Source organism: Erithacus rubecula (assembly GCF_903797595.1).
Source record: "Erithacus rubecula genome assembly, chromosome: 10".
NCBI lineage: Eukaryota > Metazoa > Chordata > Aves > Passeriformes > Muscicapidae > Erithacus > Erithacus rubecula.
The window spans coordinates 17,620,789-17,643,378 of NC_136662.1; the positions used below are offsets into that span (position 1 = coordinate 17,620,789).

Below are 22,590 nucleotides of genomic sequence, written 5' to 3' on the forward strand. Positions count from 1 at the left end.
TGGGATGTAGTGGTGTCACCCTGTACTGGGGAGAAAACTCTGTGGGGTACACCCATGGACAGCTGTGATGGATGGTGGGATCCTCAGGGCAGAGCTGCCTTGGGGCACAGGCAAACCCGAGGTGATGGTGAGGCTGGTGCTCACCCACAGTGCCCATACTAGACAGTGGGACAGTGCTCCCAGCAACAGGGAACCTTGACCGCCCTTTCACAGCCCAAACCCTTGCCCTTTACGGGGAGCATGGATGTGCCATGCCCCAGGGAGCACCCTAGTCCTCCCACGCAGCCAGGTGGCACTTCCCGGCCTCTGCCCCCCCATACAAACTTGCACATGCAAGGGCACAGCCCGGGCTCCTTTACCCCCAAACTTTATTCATGTGGCACATTTACAGCAAGGATTGGAATAACTAGACAATGAAAATGCTGGGGTTGCATTATCGGTTGGTTTAACTGGAACACCACACACCATGCAGTCATGTACCGCCAAGTTCAGTGCCTGTATTGCCCTTCTGGCTGCCGTCACCGGCTTCGCTCCAGGCCATGCACGCACGGGCCCGGGGCTGCAGCCTCCCTGCAGGTCCGTGCCCGGACGAGGGCTCCGTTCAGCAGGGCCCCGGGGCTGGGTGACACCGAGAGGATGCGCGCCCTCAGCCCGCCCCGCGGCTCCCCCCAACCGCCCTGGCCAGCCGGGAGCCCACCCAGCCGCAGGGGATGTGCTCGGCAACTCTCTCAGGCAACAAGCCAGCTGCTGCTGAGCGTCCGGGACCTGTGAGGGGCACGGCACGGGGGGGCTGAGCCTCAGCTCGGGAACCGAGGGAGGTTGCGGGGAGCTCGCTCCGGGGCCTGGGGCGATTTGCGGCTCCCCTGCTCAGGTACCTGCGGGCCGGGGGCCAGCGCGCGCTGGCTCGTCCACCACCGGACACGGACACGGTGCTGTGGCGGGCCTGTCCCCATGGAGCTGGAACTGAGCGGCGGGGACGAGGCAGGGCTGGGCATCCCGCCCAGCCCCGCGAGAGGCACGAGCAGACGGAACGGGGACGGGACGGGGCTCCATGCGGACACTGTCACCTCCCTCCTGCCGCCCGCCTGTCCGCTGGGCCCCTGCCTCACTGAAGGGAGCCCTCCGGGGCCCTGCAGCCCACCGTGGGGCTGCCAGGGGCTCTGCAGCGGAGAATACAGGCACTTCACCTTGAACATAAAGAGACGGATCGCGTTTGTCACATACAGGAGTCAGAGAGGGGTTAGTGTTGACTCAAAAAGGGGAAAAGGCGCTCAGGGGACAGGCGGGGGGAGCTGGCGGGGAGGGCGAGGGGCCGTCTCGACACGCTGAGCCTCCGCGAGTGCTGCCCGAGTGCAGGCACACACCGGCATCGCTGCAGCAGCCACGAGGCCTGAAAACATAAAACCAGAGAAGAGAAAGAAGAAGGGAAGGTGGGTATGTGGGTATGGCCCATGCCAGGGTGGAGATGGGGGATGCTCTGGCTACGGGGTGGGAGGGGGAGGACGGGGTGGGATATGGAGGGAGGGACAGAAATCAGGAGCCAAAGAAAAAGAACGAACTACAAGTCTAAAATGTGGTGCAAGCGCCCTACGCGGCTGTCCGCTAGCATGGCATAATGTCCGGAGCAGCCCAGAGAGGGAGTCACATCAGGTCTACACAGATTTGCCTTCCCATATATACAACCTCTACTGGAGTTAACAGCTGAAATTGAGATTTTTTTTTTTGTGTCGGTTCCTCTGGCCTCGGTTGCCGGTTTTTTTTAATGCTGGAGCCCGTCCTCCCCGCCTCGCCGGCACCGGGCGCATGCAGCCCTTGCCTGGCTTGCCTCGGGGATCAAAAAGGTTTGGAGGTCTGCTTGAAGATGAAGCCTCTATGGGCCAGTGTCTTCATGATGTTGGCAATGTTCTTGCAGTCATCTAAGGAGAAAGCACAGAGATACTGGGTTAAAGGCGTGATCCAAACAGGAGCTTGTTGGAGCAAGTTCTGAATCCCACACCGGGCCTGTGTTCTCACCAGTCCAGGTACTCTGTCCCAAGGGCCTTGCAGTGATGTGGCCGATTGCAGAGTTCCCAGTCCCAGCACTGGCCACATCCATCCCAGTATGACCCAGTGCTACACTGAGATGGATCCATGCCCTGGGCCTGAAGGAGTCCCCACCAGAGCCAGCCCGTGGTGCCTCTCCATGCCCACCAAGCACAGTTTGACAAGTGGCAGGTGGCTGGGATGGCAAGCCACAGCCACTCCTGGTGCTGGACCATGGCAGTGCAGCAAGATGGGAAGGGGAAGGCTCTGGTGTTATTTACCTGGGACTAAACTCAGGCACCGTTTGCTAAAATAGAAGCTGGGCTTAAATTGATTCCTGGTGTCTATATTTCATGTTGAAAATTGGCTTGTAAATCCATGTTTTGATCTATGAGGGCCGTCTCCTTAAGAAAAAGCAAGAGTAAATGTGTAATTTCTCCCTTGACAGCACACGGCGCAGAGGCGATCCTTCTTCCCGCTCCCCTCCGTTTCGGGACAGCTCCACTCGTTCCGATTACCACTCTTTCTTCCTCGCCCCACGCCTTGATGTCTCCATTTCATTACCGCCCGCCCATTTATCAAGCTGTTACCGTAAGGGTGACTTTGCCCACTTGCGTGTGGCAGCGGGGCCTGGCTGACACGGGGAGAGGGTGCCCCGGAAGGGGGGTGCAGGCAAGGCCCCCCTCTCCCCGCCGCTGCTGGATGGATGTTGTGGTGGAGGGAAGGCTGCATCATTACTGATGTGTAAATGATAAAGAAGCCTCCACATCCATCTCCCAACTGTAAATCCAGGGAGTGCTTTATAATCAAGCTACAGCGATAATAATGTGAAATTAGGTCTCTCTATCAACGGGAGGAGGCCTTTTAATCACAGCTTAAAGGGTGCAAACGCTGTTTATCATAATTGAACTGTATCCGGGCTAATTGTGGCCATATTTCACTGTCTAGGAGACAGCAGGCTGCCTGCTGACAGTGCCGCGTGCCGGATTGAGGCCCCCGCAGCCGGGCAGCGCTGTCCTGCTGCCAGGCGCCTGCCGGCAGGGATGGGGCTGCCCGGCCTCCTGGGTGCTCCCTGCCAGACACAGCACTGCCCAGCCCCGCTGTGCCCAGTGACCTGCTGGCTTTCTCCAGCCTCTCTTGGAGGTTCAGGACTTTCCCCATGCACAGCCCCCCCAGGGGCAGCCATGAGCTGCCAGGGACCTTCATGGCTGATGGTTGGCAGTGGAAGAAGTAACGTCCTCATCAGTGCCACGTGTCTCTGGAGTGTCCCCTGAGACCCTCTCACGGCACCCCTTCCTGTCACTCGTGTGCCAGACAGAGGACAGCAGCTGGGTGTGAGGACAGCCCATCAAAGGAGGGGGGTCTCCAGCCCACTGGCTGGCATGGGGACAGAGGTGAGCCCATCTCTCTGTGCCATTGTCCTTTCTGCTGCCCAAGGTGACACTGATGGCTGCATAAGGCCCCTGGAAGTGACAGGTGTCCTGCCCAGCCAAGACACAATGCCAGCTCCTGCTGCTGTCACTTGTTCCCACTCCAGCGATCCCCTCATTGTCCTTAGGATTGCCTGCTCTATCTCATCTCATCTCACAGACAACTGAGGCCCGAGGAAAGCCCTCAGCCCTCGGATCCAGCTACCTGTGGGATCTAACAGGGTAATAGTGGCTTGAAAGCTGGGGAAACAGAGGTAAGAGGAGTCAATTGTCTATGGCCAAAGTACCTCCACCCAGCCAGCCCTGGCATGATACCCCTGGAAAGTAACAGCAAAGCAAATCCTGGAGCTGTGGCAGGTGGGTGGCAAGTGAGCAGTTTGGATGTGAAAGCACAGCCCCAAGTGTCCCACTGCCAACCTCACAGCCTGCAGTGTTGCCCTGTGCTGGAATGGGCACTGGGGCTTGGCTATTGCTCCATATTGCTGAGGGAGAACTGCACAGAGACTGGGCAGCAGCAGCAAAGACCCCGTGGCACTTCCTGGGACTCACAAGCTGGTCCCTGGGGATGCTGTTTGGGACTGCTCTCTGCTTCCTGCATCCCATCATCTGCCTCCCCAAAACTCCAGTGTGCTCTGTTGTCAGGTTCCAGTGATGGGACCTGAACTCTGAGTGCCACCTGGCAAAACTGGTGGGACCCTGTTGGGTCAATGCCACCACATGCCCATGCCACCACTCCTGTCCTTGCTGTCCCAAACGATGCCCTGGCAGTGAGTGTGACAAACTTGTCATATGTCATTTAGTGAGACACATTCCAAATCAGCGCTAAGGTAAACACGCTTATTATAATTATCCATGTAAAAAAAAAATCAACAACAGCAGAACAACTTTCTAATATGCAATTACAGCCATCTATTGATTTTACAATGTAATCCGCTCCGATTGATTTAATAACACAATTATAGGCTGGCTCTCGGGATATTAGAGTGGGAGATTTTCATAAACTCCAAAGCAAAAAACTAAGCGGCTTTTAAAACAACACAGTCAGATGGCTGTTTGGGGAATTATTAACAATATGAAATCCTCTAAATCTGGCCGTCGTTACCTTGTGGAAGGAATTTCTATTACAAAAATGGCAATTGACAGCCTAAGAGAGCGCGACCGGGATTGCTCTGCTGCTTTTCAGTGCTTAATCCATTGCAAAGGTGACCACGGGGCGGGGGACAAGCAGAGTCCGAGGCTGGCAGGAGGGCACAGGCAGCCCTGCCCACCCTGTAGCCCCCACCCAGCCCAGCTCTCCCTGGGGGGCACATGCTGGGGTGGTGCTGCCCCAGCACCCAGACTGGCAGCCACCAACCCGTCCCATCTGGTGACCCTACCTGGGGCCGGGCAGGCTGGCAGGTTGTGGAGCCAACTTGATCCCATCCCAGCACACCTGGCATGTCCCAGTCCCAAACACCTCCAGGGGCCTGAGGGGTGCCCAGCTGTGTCCCAAGGCTGAGCAGGGGGATGGGGTGAAGGTGGTCCCAGGCCGAAGGCCAGCGCGGCTCTGCACAGGCGCGCACACGCAGGCGCGCCCCCGCTCTCCTCCCGCGCACTCCCTCAATGTATTCCCGACTTTATGGGCACATTTTTCTTGTCAAGCTGACAGGGTTGCTAAGTGGATTTCTCCCTGATATGCGGACGGATTATCACATTACTCCAATGTCCTACACAAACATATTACTTTATATTCAATAGCCCTAATGAATATAAACTGCTTTTTCTTTTTTTTGGGGTGGGGGGTAATCTATAGATTTTTAATGAGGGCACTATTAACTCCCTCCTCTTTAAAACAGACTTAGGTGCAGCCTCTGAGTAGAAAATCAATGGTGTTATTGTAGGAATATTGTATATTGATATTGTAATAATAAGATGCAATTGATTTAGGGGTGTTGTGCGGTGTGTGTGGAAGGGGTCAGCCTGGGGTTATCCTGTCTCATGCAAAAAGAGCAGTGGCTCTGCCCTGCCTCCTTGCCCCTCACCTTGCTGTGCTGCTTCCGACCATCACCCTATGTTCCCGTGCAGTGGCCCAGGACGGCTGGGGTGGAGCTTGCCCTGACGTGCTGGGTTCTGGGGCTGGCTACCTTTGGGACCCTTCTTTGGTCCAGCTGCCAGTGCAGTGTGGGGTAATGTGACACCCCAGCCTCCACTTGCCCTGGCTGGCTTAGCCCATCAGGTTTTAACCCTCCTGTCCCATGTGTTTGAGCATAAGCCACTGTGACACCACACACCATCGTTTCAGCCTGTCTGCATCCTGCCAAGCTCTTGCTGCAGTAACAGCCAAGAACAGCGATGTGCACATGTATGGGGCAGCAGGACGCTGTCCTAGTTTAGGCTGGAGTTTGTGGCCATCTAGCATCACTGGTTGCCTTGTCCTTGGAGGGCACGGACATTCCCATTGCACTCCTCTGCTGAGACGGAGGCAGAAAGCCCCCAGCCCATGGCACCGTGCTGACTGCCTGGTGTGTGTGCCCTCCCACCAGCCACTGCATGGCAGCACTGCTGTGAACCCAGCATGAGCTTAAGGATTCCATCAGCAGGAGCTGCTGGATTGGGCTGCCAGGAGCAGCAATGCTCATTCCAGGAGAGCATCATCTCCAAACCCAGCCTAGGCACTGGGGAGAAGGGCAGGGGCTGCACCCCTCTATGTGCCAGCATTTGTCCCACCTCTCCCACCTTCCCACAGGATTAATCCACACAGACACCTTCACCACGGGAGCTCAGGGGGCTGAGTGCTGCTGCAACCTCCGTGCACTGGGCTGAGACGCTCCTGGAGCAAGGAGGGAGCTTTTCCATCCCAGCAGCTGCCCCAGTGGGCTGTGCATGGTCAGGGATTGCAGGGCCCCCCCAAATGTGCTCATTTGGAGGCAGCCCCACCGCACCTGTGCTATGGGCGGGAAGACGGATCACCCCCGGCCCGAGCTGAGCAGGTCCATATTTAAACTGTCCCCATGCTTTATGGGCTGTACCAGAACTGATGCTCAGGCACCGAGGGGCCATTTGTCAATGTTCTAATGGCAGATTACTGTTAATGAATAATATCACCGCTGCCTTTGTATAACAGCTCCCTGCAAGGCGGAAACAGGGCTGCCCGGCCACCGCCACCCAGAGCCTCCCCACCGCCGCCCCCGGGTGACAGCAGGTGGCCTTGTGAGTGGCAGCAGCCCTATGGACCACAGAGATCTCAGTCTGGCACTGCTGCTGGCCTCCCCAGCAATCATGAATGGGAGCACGGGGTGCTGTGTCCCCACAGCGTGCTGTGCTGCTCCCTGTGAGCAGGAATGTCACTGCTGGGGCAGAGAGTGACAGCATTTTCCCAGTACACAGAGCCAGGCTCTTTTGTCACTCACCCTTCCACACTGGAGCTGGGAGGGAGTTTGTGTCTGATCTGAATCCATCCCCACCTTGACCAGCATGTCAAGGTGGGGACACCTTGATGCCCGCCATAGTGGTGACAAGGACATGTCAGACCAAGTGCTACCAGCTCCCAGGGATCCACAGGGGCGCCAGGGATGGTCCTGCCGAGCTGCTCCCAAATTAATGGCCTCATAATCCTGCGCATGGGGCAAGGGGCTGTGCGTGTCCCGCACAGCCGGCAGGTATATTAGGTGCAGCTGACAGCGACGTGCAGAATATTAAGAATAACTTACCTCATTATCTGCAATTACGTTACTGCCACACACCTCATTTCTTCACGAAGAAAAGAAAATTAGTTTTATATTGACTTCATCCCAGTGCCTCCCTGCCTGCCCCGCCACAGAGCGCCCACACAGGCTCTGAAGAGGGGTTGGACACAATTCATACTCATCCTCCCCCAACTTGTGTCTGTCCCGAGGGGACAGGATGCCTGTCCCACTCCCTGCACACTGGGCTCAGCGAGACATCCAAATCCACTTTACCCCAGCAGGGACACTGGAGCAGGGAGGGCCCATCTCTAGCAGTTCCCAAGCGAGTAGGTAGTACAGCAAAAGGGGACCAGTCTTGACCACCAACCTGCTGCCTTGGGCACTTTCTTTCTCCCACCCAGGCTTGCCACTGTCACCCTGTAGACGACAGGATGCTTCCTCCTGTCCTCTGCACTGGGAACCACTCTTCCCATCGTGCACCCACCATGCTGGCCCCCTCCCAGGGCCGAGCTGGGTGGCTGGGCTTCTGCACTGCAAGACACCTGGCTGCTGAGACACCTTCCAGCCCCACAGGCTGCTGGATAGCCTGGCACAGGCCACGCCATGTGGGCAAACCATGATAGCTGGGGCACCCCTGCTGGAGGGAATGCGCAGCAGGGACTGAGCTGTCTGGCAACATTCCCAACAACTCCCGGAGCCCATGAGGTGTCCAAGGGGCACCAATGTTGCTGGGGCCAAGGGTGACACAGGGTGTACAGAGACCTCAGCCTCTGTGCCTGTCCCTGCACTTCCAGCATCCCCTGTCTGTGTGAACAAAGCGAATGCTGCCATCACCCTGCTCCTGGCTGCGGCCACTCACTGTCCAGGAGAAAAGGGGAGCGGCGTGCACAGCAATACAGGGAAAAAAGCCAATTTCATCTTTATTAGAAGGAGATTTCTCTTTTAGTAATAAGCACACTTCAAATAATTAGCGTGTTTTACGTAATAATGAAATTATGGAAATGCAGGCCACTTATTCAAACAAGTCACCATTACCATATTTTTAAATATTAGACTTAATTAGAGTTTATCACTTCAGAGAAGTACGAGGAGTGGAGATTTTTTTCCTTTACAAAAAAAATCCTCATAAAGTGTTTATTAAGAGCGGGTAAGAAGGGGATAATGATCTGTTTGGAAATTAAGGCAATCAAACATTTAATGCTCTGCACTCCTGTAGGCAAAAGCATTCAAATGAGTCAATTATACATCCATTATCCAGGCACGATTAAACAAGGCAGGATGGGGAATTTGTCCTCCGCATCATGCGATTGTCGCGAGGACTTATGTCCACTTAAAGGCAGCTAATAAAACACTAAACTTGGGCAGAAGAGGGAAAGAGGACTGAACCAAGGGAAGAAAAGGGAAGAAAGGCAGCGGGTCAGCAGGACTGCAGAGGGGTGAGTGTGGGAGGTGGGCAAGGATGGAGCTGTGTCTACATTCCAGCCCTTCATAAATCAAAGTAATTAAGTTAACATGAAAATCAACTTCACCATCCCGTTAAATTACAGCATTTGCATATTAGGACTCAAATGAAGTAGGTAGCAGGCAAGGGGGCTGGGAGGGGAGGAGGAAATGGGGAGGGGGTCAGGGGAGAAGGATGGGGAGAACTATGCACCAAAAAGGGAACCATTTATTACAGTGAATAACTAATTTCAGAATTTATAGCGCTGGATTTTCGTTCCTGTGCCATTTATATTACAGAAGGAAATTAAGGGGCGGGCAGGAGGCTGGCTGGACATCTTTCTGCGTTATTGCTTGTCTGCCATTTGCAAATCATTATTAATTGTGGCCCGTGTCGCTGGTGCAGCAGGGCAGGGTGCCTGGACAGCCAGAGCAGACACACATATCTCTTCATCAGGACCCCAGCCGCTAGCCCTGGAGAGCCAATTACCCCTCCCTGATTGGTATCAGATAAGGAGGGAATTTTTACAAATTAGGGAATAAATAGAATTTCCACACGTGGAGCAGGGAGGGCTTGAGAGGCAGTAATGAAAAACGATACATCACCATCAGCCAGACAACCCTATTCATACGCCGATGCATTACACTCACTACTCATAATCCCACCGAGTGACAGACAAGCGCCGAGCCGGCCCAGCCGGAGGGGAGCACACCCCGATGGCCGGAGCACAGGCTCCAGCCACCAGCACTCTTCTGGCAGCCCAGGGAGGTGCTCCTTCCACCAGCCCCATGGCCAGCCTCTGCTGTGACCTCGAGGGCTGCACACAGCATCACTCAGCTGTGCAGGCAGCGGGGACAGACCTCCTAGCACAGGAGCCATCCCTGCTCTGCAGCCCAGCAGGACGAGCCTCCAAACTCAGCCCCAAGTTTGGTGGTGAGAGTCACCCACCTGAATCCAAGCCTCTCACCAGTCTCCTACATCCCTGTGAAAGCACATCTTCCCCAAAATAATCCAGTCCAAACTGTGACCTTAAGACTGCCAGCTCCCTTGGTGCGTCATGGCAGCATCCTGCTATTACAGGATCCCTACCTAATTTTTGAATTCTGTTTTTGTTTTTGTACTCTTCAGCCCCCAAATCAGCCCCCACAGCTCCCAGCTTTACTGCTCAGCCAGCCCTCAGTATCTCAGAGCAGTGAAATCCTTATGTCCCTTGTGAGCAGCACTGGGCTCAAAAATGCCACAGGAGCAAAGAATGTGCTCCTATATGGCTCTGCTCCATTAAGAATGGGCTCAGGATTGAGTATCTCCATTTCCCTTAAGCCACTGAGCCACTGAGGCAGCCCCAATGCCAGCCCTTGCTCAGGGCAGCCCCAGAGCCATCAGCTGCCTGTGTCCCCCACACCAGCACACCCACTTCCTGACCGTGGCAGCTCTCTGTGGCAGCACAGTCCTTTTCCTGGGTTATGACAGGGCTGGATGGCCCTGGGAAAACAGCAGGCATCCAGCTAACGGGGCCTGGCATGTAGCTGGCCTCAGAGAGAGCAAATCCTGGAAGTGCAGGGACCCTGCTGACATTGGTGAGCCCAGTTTGCTCTGTGCTCCCGAGCGCCGGAGCTGCGCGCCTCCACGCCTGTAATTAGCTCTCCCTTATGACAAGCACGTCACTAAACAAAATGCTCGGCAGATCAATCTTGCCTGTAAGTCACGCAGCCTTTAATTTATTCAGCATACAATGTCGCTCCACCGCTGGCTTCCTGTAATTTATACCGTACACTGTCGTGTATTATTTAACTCGTCTGAGTGTTTTACAGCTCCCCTCAAAGTCGCCGTGCAAAATAAAGTCAGGGCAGGGCACTGGCAAGGTGCAGGGAGGATGCAAACTGCCCTCTTGCTGATATGGGATACCTGGCCTGGCCCAGGGACAAGGTGATGGTGACAAGTTGCTGCACAAGTTGGTGGCTCAGACTCTCTTTGTGGATGGGAATGAGAATGGAAGGAGCCCAGTAAACTGCAGGCTCCAACGTTGGTGATTCCTTAGAGGAGGAAAGACGCTGACAGGGAGAGAGAGGCCAGCAGGACTCTTGTCTGGCCCTGAAAGCAGGAGTGAGTCCTGCCCCAAAATTGGGGTAAGGACTGGGTTAGACCAGGCTGAGAGGAGGCCAGTAGCTGGTGCAGCTGCTCTGAGCAGCTCACCAGAGCTTGTCTTTAGCCATGCAGCTGAATGGAAACAGCCAGTGATGTAGAGCTGGATATCCTCCGCAGGGAAGGTTAAAACCTCTGTTCAGTGTAAAGTTGCCATATCTAAGCACTTATGATCACGATATTTATGGCTAGTTTATTCCAGGCTGTTAAAGGCAGCAGTAGTTATCCACAGATAAAGGGAATTCGACTCCCTTGACACCTTTTCTCCCTGCAGTGAAGGCATGCCTGGCCGGAGCTGGGTGCTTGTGGTGCTGTAACTCATCTGATGATCTCTGACAGAGGCAGCACGGGGCCCAGACACACAGATGCTTGGCATGGCAAGGATGGTGGCTCTGTTTCTCCTGTGTGGGAGTTGTGGACACAGACACGGGAGATGCTGTCTCCCTGCCCCTGATTGATGCTGCTTGGTCCCTGGGCTGCAGGGAGCAGTTTGGTTTGACCTCCACCACTGCTGCTGGCTCTGTTTCACATCCAGCTCCTGACACACAGTCCCACCACTAGGATTGGGACCCTAATTAAGGAGAAATTTCAAGGTAGAGATGAGTGAGTTTATAAAGCTGAGTTTCTCCTGCCTGAGTGACATGAGATGTCAGAGAAAGGAAATAAAAGGCAAGAATGCAATTCCAGTGCTGCCAAGAGTGTGTCGCAAGTCCTAATGGAAAGTTCTCCTGCTCTTTAAAGCTTGGTCAGATGGCCTAGTTATTGCTTTAAAAGGACCAAGAATCAAACTGTGATGCTGCACTCGAAGCCTTCAAATAAAGCGAGCTGTGTTTCTGCAAGTCCAGCGAGGCTGAGGCAGGTGATTACACAGAGGAGGGCAGGTCTCTCTATCTTGGAGGGAGACCTACCTATTTTTAAACATTAGCTGTAAATCAGCAGCTCACCTCTTTGTCTAACCCAAACCCTCTCTCGCCTTCTGGAGGAGAGATCAAACATCAGCCCTGCTGCCATTGTTTCTCTCCCAGCGAGATGGATGCGGGACTGTAATCTTCCCACAAAGCTGCATGCTTCAAAGGTATCAAAAGTGCTTATTAAAAGTCCTTGGAAAGTAATTTAATACCATCCCAAAAGGCTGGAAAAATCAGTGCAGGCAGCTCAAAATATAAAACCTGGCAAAGGAGATGGCCCCCTGTTCAACATGATAGTCTGTGGGCAGCTGCACACAGGGCCAGGGTGGTTGGGCATACAGACCTGCCACCTCCCTGGGCTGTGCCTGGTCTGGTGTTGTCTGGTCTCCTGTCAGGGAGACAGCCAGGTGAGCCAAAGCGTGGGGGACTCTGTGAGGGTGCATGGGACTGTGTCCCCACCAAGGGCTTTGCTGGGCCAGAGATGTCCTCATGTGGTGTGGACAGGGTGCATCTGTCTGCCCCAGCTCCGTTCCCCTTGTTGAGCTGGAGAGCCCTGCACTGTCCCACAAGCAGGATTTCAGGCTTGCCCCTGGAACATAAAAAGCACTCTTTTGGTGGCTTTTCCAGCCATCTCAGCAGCTGCTGGAGCAGCAGCTTTGTGCAAGGCTTGCTCAGACTGCTGGGCTGGAGACACCCACCTGCAAAGTGGATGTGTGACAGTCCTTACCCGGCACAGACAGGGATGTCAGCCAGACCTGCACAGCCATGTAAGAGAGCTGTGTGCTGTGTGAGACACCCCTGCACATCTCTGCAGGGATGGGCGGCACACGTGCCTTCCCACGAGTGCACACTGCAGCAGGCACGTGCTCACAGCCACAGCAGCATGAGGACTGTGCTCCCTGTATCCCCCCAGCCAGTCCCTGCTCCCGACCTCAGCCAAAGCACAGGACCCTGGGGCTGCATCCCATCTAAATGGTGCAGGCTCCCGTGGAAAGGGGCAGGGGATGGAAATTAACGCTCCAGCCTCCGTCTCATCCTGCCCATTAGCGGGGCTGTTTTACTCCGGATCATTAAATATGTATATCTTATTACACGCCTTGTTACAGTATTGAGCTCTATTGACTGATAATAAATTCCAAGCATCATCCTGGTCATAAATTTATCTGGAGATGATGAAGACTCAATAATCTAGTCATGCAGATAATATGATAGGGCCTTAAAAAAGATCATTACATTATATGCCAAAATTAAAAGTGAAATACACTTTATTAACACTGTTTCCACACTTGGGGCCATTACTTGTTATATCCCCTCTTGCCCTCCCAGCCACCTGCATACCATGCCTCAGGCCAGGCAGAAAAGGCAAGGTAAAGCAGAGCCACAGCTCCACCATAGCAGGAACTTGGCAGAAGGGTATGAGGCAGGGTGGGGGGGGGCAGGTGGCACAGACAGGACGTCCCAGCTTGACTCCAAAGATGTTGGGTCCTGCCTGGCACAGCATTGCTGCCCTGCCCATTGGGCCATGGCTCCTGAGCATCCAGGTATTTCAACAAACCCCCACCTGATGGGCAAAAGATGGCCTTGTGTCCCACATTTGAAAGGAAAAAATAATATTCTGCAGCTTCAGGTCTCCTGAGAAAGCTGCCCACCCATGGGGTTAACCCAACAGCTCCCACCTGTTAGCTTTTCTCCCACAGGCTCGGGCAAGCTGCAGAGCTTGACAGGGGTCTCCACTCATGCCTGGCCATGCTGCAGTGTGGCACAGAGAGGTACAGAGCAGAAATGGGGATGTGGGTGCAGTGAGTGACCCTCGGAGAGAGGAGGGTGCCCAGCAGGCTCCCAGCACCCCAGTGCCAATCTCATCAAGCTGTCCCTTGGTGAGATGGTGAGAGCTGGGCAGCTCCCAACTACCTGCCCCAGGGCTGGGGTTGGCCCCCTCCTTCCACTGGCCTTCCAAAGACATTCCTCTTCTTTAATAAGGTCACAGCCATTTAAACTCCTCTGATGAGGGCAGGTGGCTCGTGCCCTCCTGCCTGGCAGGGTAGGCCTGGCCAGGCTCCGACCTGCAGATCAATGGCACACAGCAAGTTTAAAGCATCCCCACCCCAGCCCCCCTTCCTTCGGCCACCCTCCTCTCCAGACACGCAAGGTGACAAGCGCTGGGGGGCCCACGGATCAATGCTGCGACACGGATCGGCTGCCGAGAAAAACCAATTGCAGATCAGATGGAAACCGACTTCTTCTTGTATCTGCCCGGCTCTCTCAGGGATAGATTGGCTGGAGAAATCCGATGGTGAGAAGAGACAAAGGGGGAGGTGATGGGGAGAGAGGAAAGGGCTGATAATGCTCCTGCCGCGGCTCTAATCTGTGACAGCCCGAGGATTTGCTGAAAACCATTATCACACTGCTCTCCCTTCTCTTGTCCCTGATAAAGCCTCGGCTAATCTGTTTGTTGCAGGTATTGAACAATGCATTTAGCGAAATAACGGGTGTGTGTGCCCGCCGAGCACATATTTTTCCCTTGCACCTCCGGCCTCACTTAGAGGTGATGGGGGAGCGAGGGAGGGCAGGAATGGTTCTGGGTGCACACTTGGTGTGGGCTGAGGTGCCATGCCTGGCATAGGGAAACATCTCTGCTGACTGCCCTGAGTTTTGGAAGCGTTTCTCCAGGCGCCGTGTTCCATCTCCAAAACGCAATGGCACAGGGCGATGAGCAGAGCCCTGGCGATGCAGCAGTGCCCCGACAGTCCCAGCAGGAATTCCACCGAGACGGGGAGGCAGTCTGTACCCCGGGAACAGCTCCCGGGCCATTCATCTGCTGGAGCTTGGCTCGGCTAGTGCCTGCTTGTCCCAGTGCTGACCTCGTCCCTCCCCTTTGTGAGAGGCGCTTTCTCCGGGGAGAAGAGATAATTCAGTGGCTGTGAAAGCCCAGACCTGGGGCTCCCGCAGCCGCCTGTTACAAACAGTTCTAGTGGAACATTAATTATAGTAATTTAGCCGTGGAACACTAACTGCAGCCAGTGCAATAGCATTCAGTACATTAGTGGCTATAACCCACTCCTTAAAAAAGACATTTGGTTACTGACAGCTGATAAAATGAGTTGTGAAGCATAACCAAAGGGGAAAAAAAGACAAACAGAAGTGTGCTGGGAGCGGGCTGTGGGGTGGGAGGGTGGGGGCCAGCACCCCACAGGGTCCTGGGGGTCACAGGAGGTGCAGGCGGAGGGGTAGGAGGTGTCGGGGACCCGCAGCAGACACCTTCGTGCCCCGCGCACGGCCCAGGGCCAGCGGGCTCCCGGTGCCTCGGGCAGGGCGAGGCGAGGCGGGGGCACGGCTGCGACTCGGCACTATGTCAAACAGAAGGACATTTCCTTCTATCTCCCAGCCGCCGCCCCAGGGCACAATCCACCTACATTCAATCTTTACTCCACTACACATGTTTCCTTTCCAGCCTCGGATTATTTTTTATCATCAAATTACTGTGGTGATAAGATGGAGTAGATGTGATAGCGAGCAGAGCGTTTGTCCTCCCCTCTTTCCCCCGCCTCCCGCATTCCTCCTTCCTCCACCATCCCCAGCCTCCTGCCCTGAGCAGGCAGGGCGGTATCCAAATGTCAGGGATGAGGAGAGACCCCTTCTGCAGTCGAATTAGCAGCCCGTGGCTGAGAGTGAGTGCCTGGGTGAGGCAGGCTGCAGGTGGCCATCAAGGTGTCTGGGAAAACTTGCAGGTGCCCTGCACCCTGCTATCAGCCAGAGCCCAGCATCCGCTCCCCACTGCTCTGCCACGGCACCCTGACTCCCTCAGAGCACCCAGTGCCCAGCCTGGCACCCGAGGTGTGACAGCGCAGTGACACCGGGGAGGCAGCAGGGACACAGGGAGCCCTGGTGCAGAGGTGGCCAGGAAAAGTACAGCCACGCTGTTACCAGCCTGAGAAGCGCTGCGAGGCCCTGCTGTGATGAATCCTCCCCTTCTCCTTGTTTACTCCAGCCTGCAACAAATGAGTCCCTGTCTGTCCAGGGATAGCTCATCTGGAGGAATGCTCTTTCAGACCTCTCCCTCTAATCCCTATTAATTTAAATAATGCTTGCCCACTCTTCTCAAACTATTTATTATTTATCAGGTTTGTTTATTTGTAGCTAACAGGTAGCGCTCAGCATGCGTCCCCGGCACAGGGACAGGGGCTGTTCATCACACTGGCTCCCCTGCCATCCACCATCCGTCAATTACTCCTGCTTCCTTTAATTAGTAATGAGGACTAATATCTCTGCCTGGGATGGTGGCTGAAGCGGAACTTCCCTCCGGTGGCATCCAAGCAGCACAAGGGAGGGGATGAAAAATAAATAACTGCGCCAGGCTGTGGCTGCTGCTCCCGACAGAGTAGGGGTGCTCGCCAAACCCACACACCCCTTCACAGAGAGGCTCTGGCTCCCTGTACACCGGAGGCTCCCACCCAGCAGGGCAGGGGAGGTGATGCCTGCCAGGTGCCGATCCACGGGTGCCCTTTCCTGCACAGCAGAGCCATCCCAAACCACGAGGGAGCCCCTGCCGAGTCCCAGATGCTGAACTCTGCATGGGTTATCAGCAAGGGGGAAGCCTAAATTAAATGCCTATTAGAGCCTCTGGCCTCGTCTGGCAGGCCCGGGGAGCTCTGTATCAGAACATGCCATCCAGAGGCAGCCTAATAGCGAAGGCAGCACATGATATAAATGGAGCCCCTTTGATTTATTGACTGGGAGAAGTTTTTACACGATAGCCCATTAAGACGGACGGCTCTGTTTACAGCCAGGCCATCTAGCTATAGGGACCCTGCACTGGATGGTGTGTTTTGCTATTGCTCTTCAGGCAGACATCTCATTAAGGGGAACAGCATATGGAGCTCTTTGGATCTATACTTCACGAGTCCTGAGGGAGGCTTTTACCATTTTTAATAAGCGGGCAAGGTTAGCAAACCTGCAACGCAGTGACCTCCCCTCCCCGTGCGATGGATCTCCCTGAAACACAGAGAACTGGACTCACCGGGTGCACGTGGGACTCCATAAATCACCTCCCCACTGCCATCCAGGGAAACCAGCTGGGGGGATGGCAGTGGGAGTATGGAGAAGGCAACACCACAGCCAAAATGGGATGGCAGCCATGCATGGCTCAGCCAAACAGTGGGGGCAGGCAGTTTGGTGGGCAGTGGTGTGGAGTGTGCCCCTGCCCACTGTGCTGGTCAGGTGATGGGCATCACATGGGTGACTCAGATGGCAAAGGTGCTTTAAGGTGAGAGTGCTAACATGATAGCCCGCAGTGAAGGAAACAAAACCACCAGCTGGATGTTGAGGAGGGATTATTCCATATTCAGTAACATGACTGTTTAGGAGAACAAGTAATCTCTGTCAAAGAACTCCGGCTCTTCTCCAATCTGATAAAGCCTCGCAGCCTACAGGCAATCTGATCCCTGCAGGGGCTGCCACGGATGAATGCCATGGGCTGGAGCTGCTGAGGCAGGAGGAGGATCAGGAAGGCAGGCACGTGGGGCCAGCCACCATGGGACATGGTGGACATGGCTGCAAACAGCTCACACAAAACACTTTTCTAAAGCAGAAAGGCTCGTGCAAGGCTTGGGTGTTACTGCTCAGGCACCTCTTATACCTCTGTAGCACAGACACATGGCCTCAAGGCAGTGGGGACACAAGCTAACATCAGAGCTCCCACCATATCCTCCTGGCCTGGGTACATAGCTGTGTGCCCAACCACTCCCCAACAACAGCTATCTGGCTCTTGCCCATCAGCAAGAACCTCAGACCCCTGTTTCCCACTCTTGTAGTACCAACTGAGCACTATAATCATCACCAATCACTGGCATTTAACTTAGACATCCAAAATTCACATCAGAGAAAAACTATCAGAAAAGCAGGGAACTGAGAATGTGCTTGTTTCCTTTCCTTTCTGGTTGGGAAAGAGGGAAGGCAAAGAAGGACAAACAGACAGACATGGTGGCATATTTGGGCTGCTTTCCAGCAATTCTCTCACAAACAGTCTGAGCATCTTTGAAATGAAATTTTGTAGACGATTAGCTCACAATGTGAACTTAATTGCTTTTGGTATTTAAAAGAAACCATTAAATTAAATGGCTGAGATATTGAGGCTTAAGCAATGGCTGCTTCTAATGCACAGTAACTACCAGCCTCATTACAGGAACACCAGGCAGAATGTGCAGACCCTTGTGACGTGACCGGTGCGGATTGAACGCTCCCTCCCTGCTCACACTCCATGGGTGAGAAGATCTTCAATGGCAGTGGGAGGACGGCTCAGAGCAAGGCTGGCATGGAGCAGCAGCACTCCAAGCTCCTGGTTCACCAAACCTTGCTGGACAAGACAAGCCAGACCGTGTCTTGAAGCCAAGGGAGTATCAGGCTCCTTCAGCTTGACAAGAGGAGCAGCTGGCACAGTGCCACAGTGCCACACTGCAGGACATGTGAGTCCTGCTCTATCAGGACAAGAAGATCATCTCCACCAATCCACTTTGAATACTGTTCCTTGGGTATCCCACAGTGCTTGCATTGCTCACACTCAGAGTGCAGCAGATGCACAGCTCCCATGGGTGACTGTGAAGTGATGGGAGCTTGGTTGGTACCATTTATCCCCACAGACAGCCCCAAAGCTGGCACCTTTGCACCTCTTTACAACAGCACTGTGCAAAGGAGCTCTCCTTTGCCACAGGACTGGCAGCACTGCCCTGCTTTACATTTAGTGCCACAACACAGCAGTGCTTTCACCTTACTTTACTTGTTTATTTAAATTATTTACACTCCTTAGATGCAAGATTGCTCTCCAAAAGGAGCATCCTTTTGGCTGCTGCAGCTTTAAAATGACTTGCATCCATCACTCAATCGCTTTCAGGTCAAACACACGCTCCTGACTTAATGACCACATTTCCGCAGCAACAAATCTGTCACCGCTGTTTGTTTAAAGCCAACAATCTGTAGGAGCACTGTGTGCAAGGATTGAATTAACTCAGCATCCGAATGACTGTGGTGCCAGATCATTCAAATTGCACCTTTCCTGAGATCTTCCAGCAATGTTAATTAATGTTCCTTGGGTGATGTGCAACATGCTGCAGTGCACAGGGTTGCTGGAGAGAGCAAAGCCTGACCCCTGTAGGCCTAGAGACATGGGAGCTGTGTTCCTGGCTGCCCCAACCCCAGGAGCACATGGGGGATGTGTGTTGGGAAAAAGGAGGGGCTGGTGGCTTCCTCTTGCTCTGATGTGACCTACCGTGATTTTCCCCAAAATTCAGTGTTTCAGCTGAGATATTCCATACTGGATGTTCAACTCACACTGAATTCTTTTTCCAGGAAATTCCAGCCCGAACCATTAATACATTGCCATCAACAAGAATGACAGGAATGTCACTATTTCCCTTAAATTCCAGTTACTTGCCAGTGCAAGTTTTTTTCATATGTGCCCTGATGTTTCAGAACAAAGCCTTGAAGTCTGTTGGGAAGATGATTTTGGGAACCTGGAATGTTTTGGATTTCCCATCAGAATCAAGCCAACTTTGGGCCAAGACAGCTGCATGTGGCCCTGGGCAGCTGCACGTGCACTGACGCCCATCCCAGTGTTGGCCCCTGCTCCCAGCTGCTGCAGCCTCCCTGGCACCCACACTACACACCTGCATGGGAAGTGGGGACCAGCTCTCAATGACTTCCCCAGGAAGTGCGAGGGAGGAAACTGTTTCATTGAAACACTTGCACCAACAAGAGCTGGAGTCAAGCGGCAGACAAGCAGGAGGAAACAGTGACAGGGAGCTAGTGGGGCTGGTGGTGGGAGCAGCTGAGATGATAGAAGGACATGGGGGAAGGGACTGGGACAAGAAAACAAGGACAAAGAGCTGGTATGTGGATGGAGAGGCAGACTGATCTTGGCAAGATGTGCAGAGAAGGAAGGAGGAGTGGGATTCAATCCAACACCAAATCACCTAGGTCTCCTACCATCCACAGCCTCCAGCTGCTCCAGCCCTTGCCCACCAGCACAAAATCCCCATCCCAAGTCCCTGGCCATGCTCCTTGTTTTGCCTAGGGCATTCACATCCCCATGGACTCAGAAGTGGGGTCCAATGGAAGGTCCTAACCTGGAGAGCTGGAGCCCTCCCCCAACCTCCACCTGTCTTGCTACAGTTAATTGGGCCACGGCTCTAATCTCTACCAGCCATTGATTTAAATTCAGCTCCAATTTTCCTCTTTGACCTTCTCTCCTCCAGACCCTGCTCGCAAACAGAACACAAATCCTCAAACAATCTCTTCATTTTCCCTGCAATATTCCAGCATGCCCCAGTCCCAGGGTGGGGAAGGCAGTAACTGGTGCCTGTTTGAGCCTGGGCACTCATGCACAGGGATGGGCACACAGCTGCCTGCAGAGACTTCCCCAGGGCACACTCACCCCAGCTCCAGCATGGAAATGGAAGTGGTGATGCTGTGACATCATCCAAATAGCATGAGAAAATCATGAAAAGGGGACTTCCAGACGGTTTCCTGCCTTTTTACTAGGAGCCTGTGAATCCAAGGAGGGCATGTGGGAGTGCATCTGACTGTGCCCGGATCACAGCTTTTGCATCCCACTGGGAGGATCTTCTGGTCATCTGAAAATGGATTATTTTGTGCTGAGCCCCATCCCTCTGTGGGCTGGGATGCTCCAAAGGCAAGTGTAAGGAGATGAGCCAGTCTTGAGCTAGGGGATCTCTCTTTTGCTGCATCTCTGGGGCCATGGATCAGGCACAGAGACCAGGAGCACCTGCTCCCAGCTCTGTTATGCCCCTGGTGCTCTGTGCTGTGATCTGGAAGGAGAGCCAGCCACTCAGAAGCAGTTAAAATCATATTACAGTGTGCTGGTGCAGACAAGCAGGGGAGGTGAGGGTCCAAGACAGTGCCTTGGAGAATGTCCCTCACAGACATACTGCCAGCACCATGAGGAATGGGGGAGGACTTGCTAGGGGGGCTCAGGATGGGAAAAGCATAATCCCTTAACGCCCACACCATCCTGGCTCCAAAATGGGTGGAAAACCTCTGTGAAGGCTCCTTTCTCAAGAAATCCTGATGCCAAATTTCAGAGCTCCCGGGGTCCTTCTTTTCCTGGCAACAATTCACTATGTAAAGAGGCTGGATATTTATAATTATGCTCAAAGTGGCCACTTTGAAAATCTATATATCTCTAGGCTCCCTGTACATCATAATGTCAAGTCTGTGAATGGAGGCATCCATCAGAGACCTCACATCACAGACCTCGGAGCTGTGATAAACACTCGGGAAATGCTCGCTGAACCCCGTGCCCCACTGCTGCCTTCTGGGCAAGAGACTTGGTCTTTGGGGGCTGCCCCCATGGTGACTCCTCCAGGATGGAAGCCACTGAGTGTTCCTCAGTCCCTGCTCCCAGATGGGGATGGGAGCAAGGTCTGAGTTCCTCTAACCCAAAGCCTTTCCTTCTGACCCTTGTCCTCCAGGAAGGGGGGGCTTTCCTTCAGGTGGGACCATCTAAGCCATCACCCCATTTCCACACTGTCTCCAAAAAGATAGTTTCCAACTCTCTGTATCTAAGAAAGCCCCAGTGCTGGGAGTGTGGTGAGATACAGGAGTAAGGTACACCCATCAAATGTCAGCTCCACTCTCGGCCATCAGATGCCCACCTCTTGGCCCTATCAATCCTAGAATGTCCTAAGTCTGATTGAGAAAGCCTAGGTCAGTGACAAATGCAGGGCTCAGGCCCCATTCTCAGTAGGGAAAACAATTCAGGGTGCCAAGCTCTCTTCTCCAGTACAGCACGCATTAGGATTAATCCCAACATCACACTTCAGCCTGCTGCCCCACCATGCCCAGGGAGTTTCTGTTGCATCTTTCCCAGTGAGAGGACACAAAGTCCACCCTCTCTGAGCCACCTCCTCAAGAAGTGGGGCCGGTGCTCTGCCAGGAAGATGCCTGCTGCAGAACAGGAATGCCCCTCTCTGCTGACAGCATGGTGAGAGGACGCACAGCCTTTGCTAACGCTTTGCCCAGGCTGTTTTTAAAAATTTATTACTCTGTTGCAACATGAAAAATAAGACAGAGAAGTAATCATTAGTATAACTATAACTCCCCGTGCAATAGTCCCACTTGTAAATTGAGATTTATGATTGCAGCTGCCGATATTTTAGAGGCCGGAGCAGGCAGTGGTGGCAGTACAGCCCAGCTACGCGCTGCCCCGCCGCAGTTACAGTTTATCACAATCTGCAGAGATTATTGCAATGAATAATACACAACAGGCTGGCAGTGAAGAACTATTCCCGATCAAACGCTTCTGTAAACAACTGAATAAATAATATTGCTCAGCCCCTCTTTAGAGCCCTTGGAGGCCCAGGGAAATCTCTCATTACTCAGCAAGAGAGGCAGCAGGGAGCTTGGAGATGCCATGAGGACGGGATGCAATGACTCTGGGCAGGCACTGGACATCGCAGGTATGGGCACTTGTCAAGCCCACAAGACAACTTGCTTTCTCATTTTCTGTCAGAAAAGGAGGCTGAGACACTGAAAACCCTTGTTCATAGTACCATGGTTCCACATGCAGCCATGAACAACTTGCTTGGACAGACTAACACAAGCTCAGAGAGGTATTGCTGTCCTCTCTTCTGCTTGGCAAGGCTTTTGCTCACTTCTGATATTGAGTTGGCAGCAGGTAAAGAGCAGGTTGTGGGGCAGCCTGGCCCGCAGGCAGCTGAATCCCACCCGCAGCAGGGATGGGACATTTGGGACCGAGCCCACTGGCAGCGGGGCTCCGTGCGCTCCCTGAAATGTCACTAAGTAATGCAATGTGATCAGGGTTGTGTGCCAACAGCTGCAGAAAGGGCATTTCTTACACAGCTTGAAAGGATAAAGTTCAGCTCCACAATGCCCCAGGTTCCTCCACCACAGCGAGCTCTGGCTCAGTTGCCACACTGTGCTGCCACAGGTATCAGGTCTGCAGAAACTCT

The 22,590-nt window shown here is 53.8% G+C and overlaps 1 protein-coding gene across 6 annotated transcripts in view; it reads right to left on the reverse strand.

Annotated features, from left to right (window-relative positions):
• Positions 1-351: 351 nt before the first annotated feature.
• Positions 352-22,590, reverse strand: part of ERI3 (ERI1 exoribonuclease family member 3) — a 131,474-nt gene continuing 109,235 nt past the window's right edge. For all 6 annotated transcript variants that reach the window (XM_079313947.1, XM_079313942.1, XM_079313944.1 and 3 more), the window contains one exon: positions 352-1,916. In XM_079313947.1, coding sequence (XP_079170073.1) covers positions 1,834-1,916 — 83 coding nt within the window. In that variant the 3' untranslated portion in view covers positions 352-1,833. The remainder of the gene's footprint in view (positions 1,917-22,590) is intronic.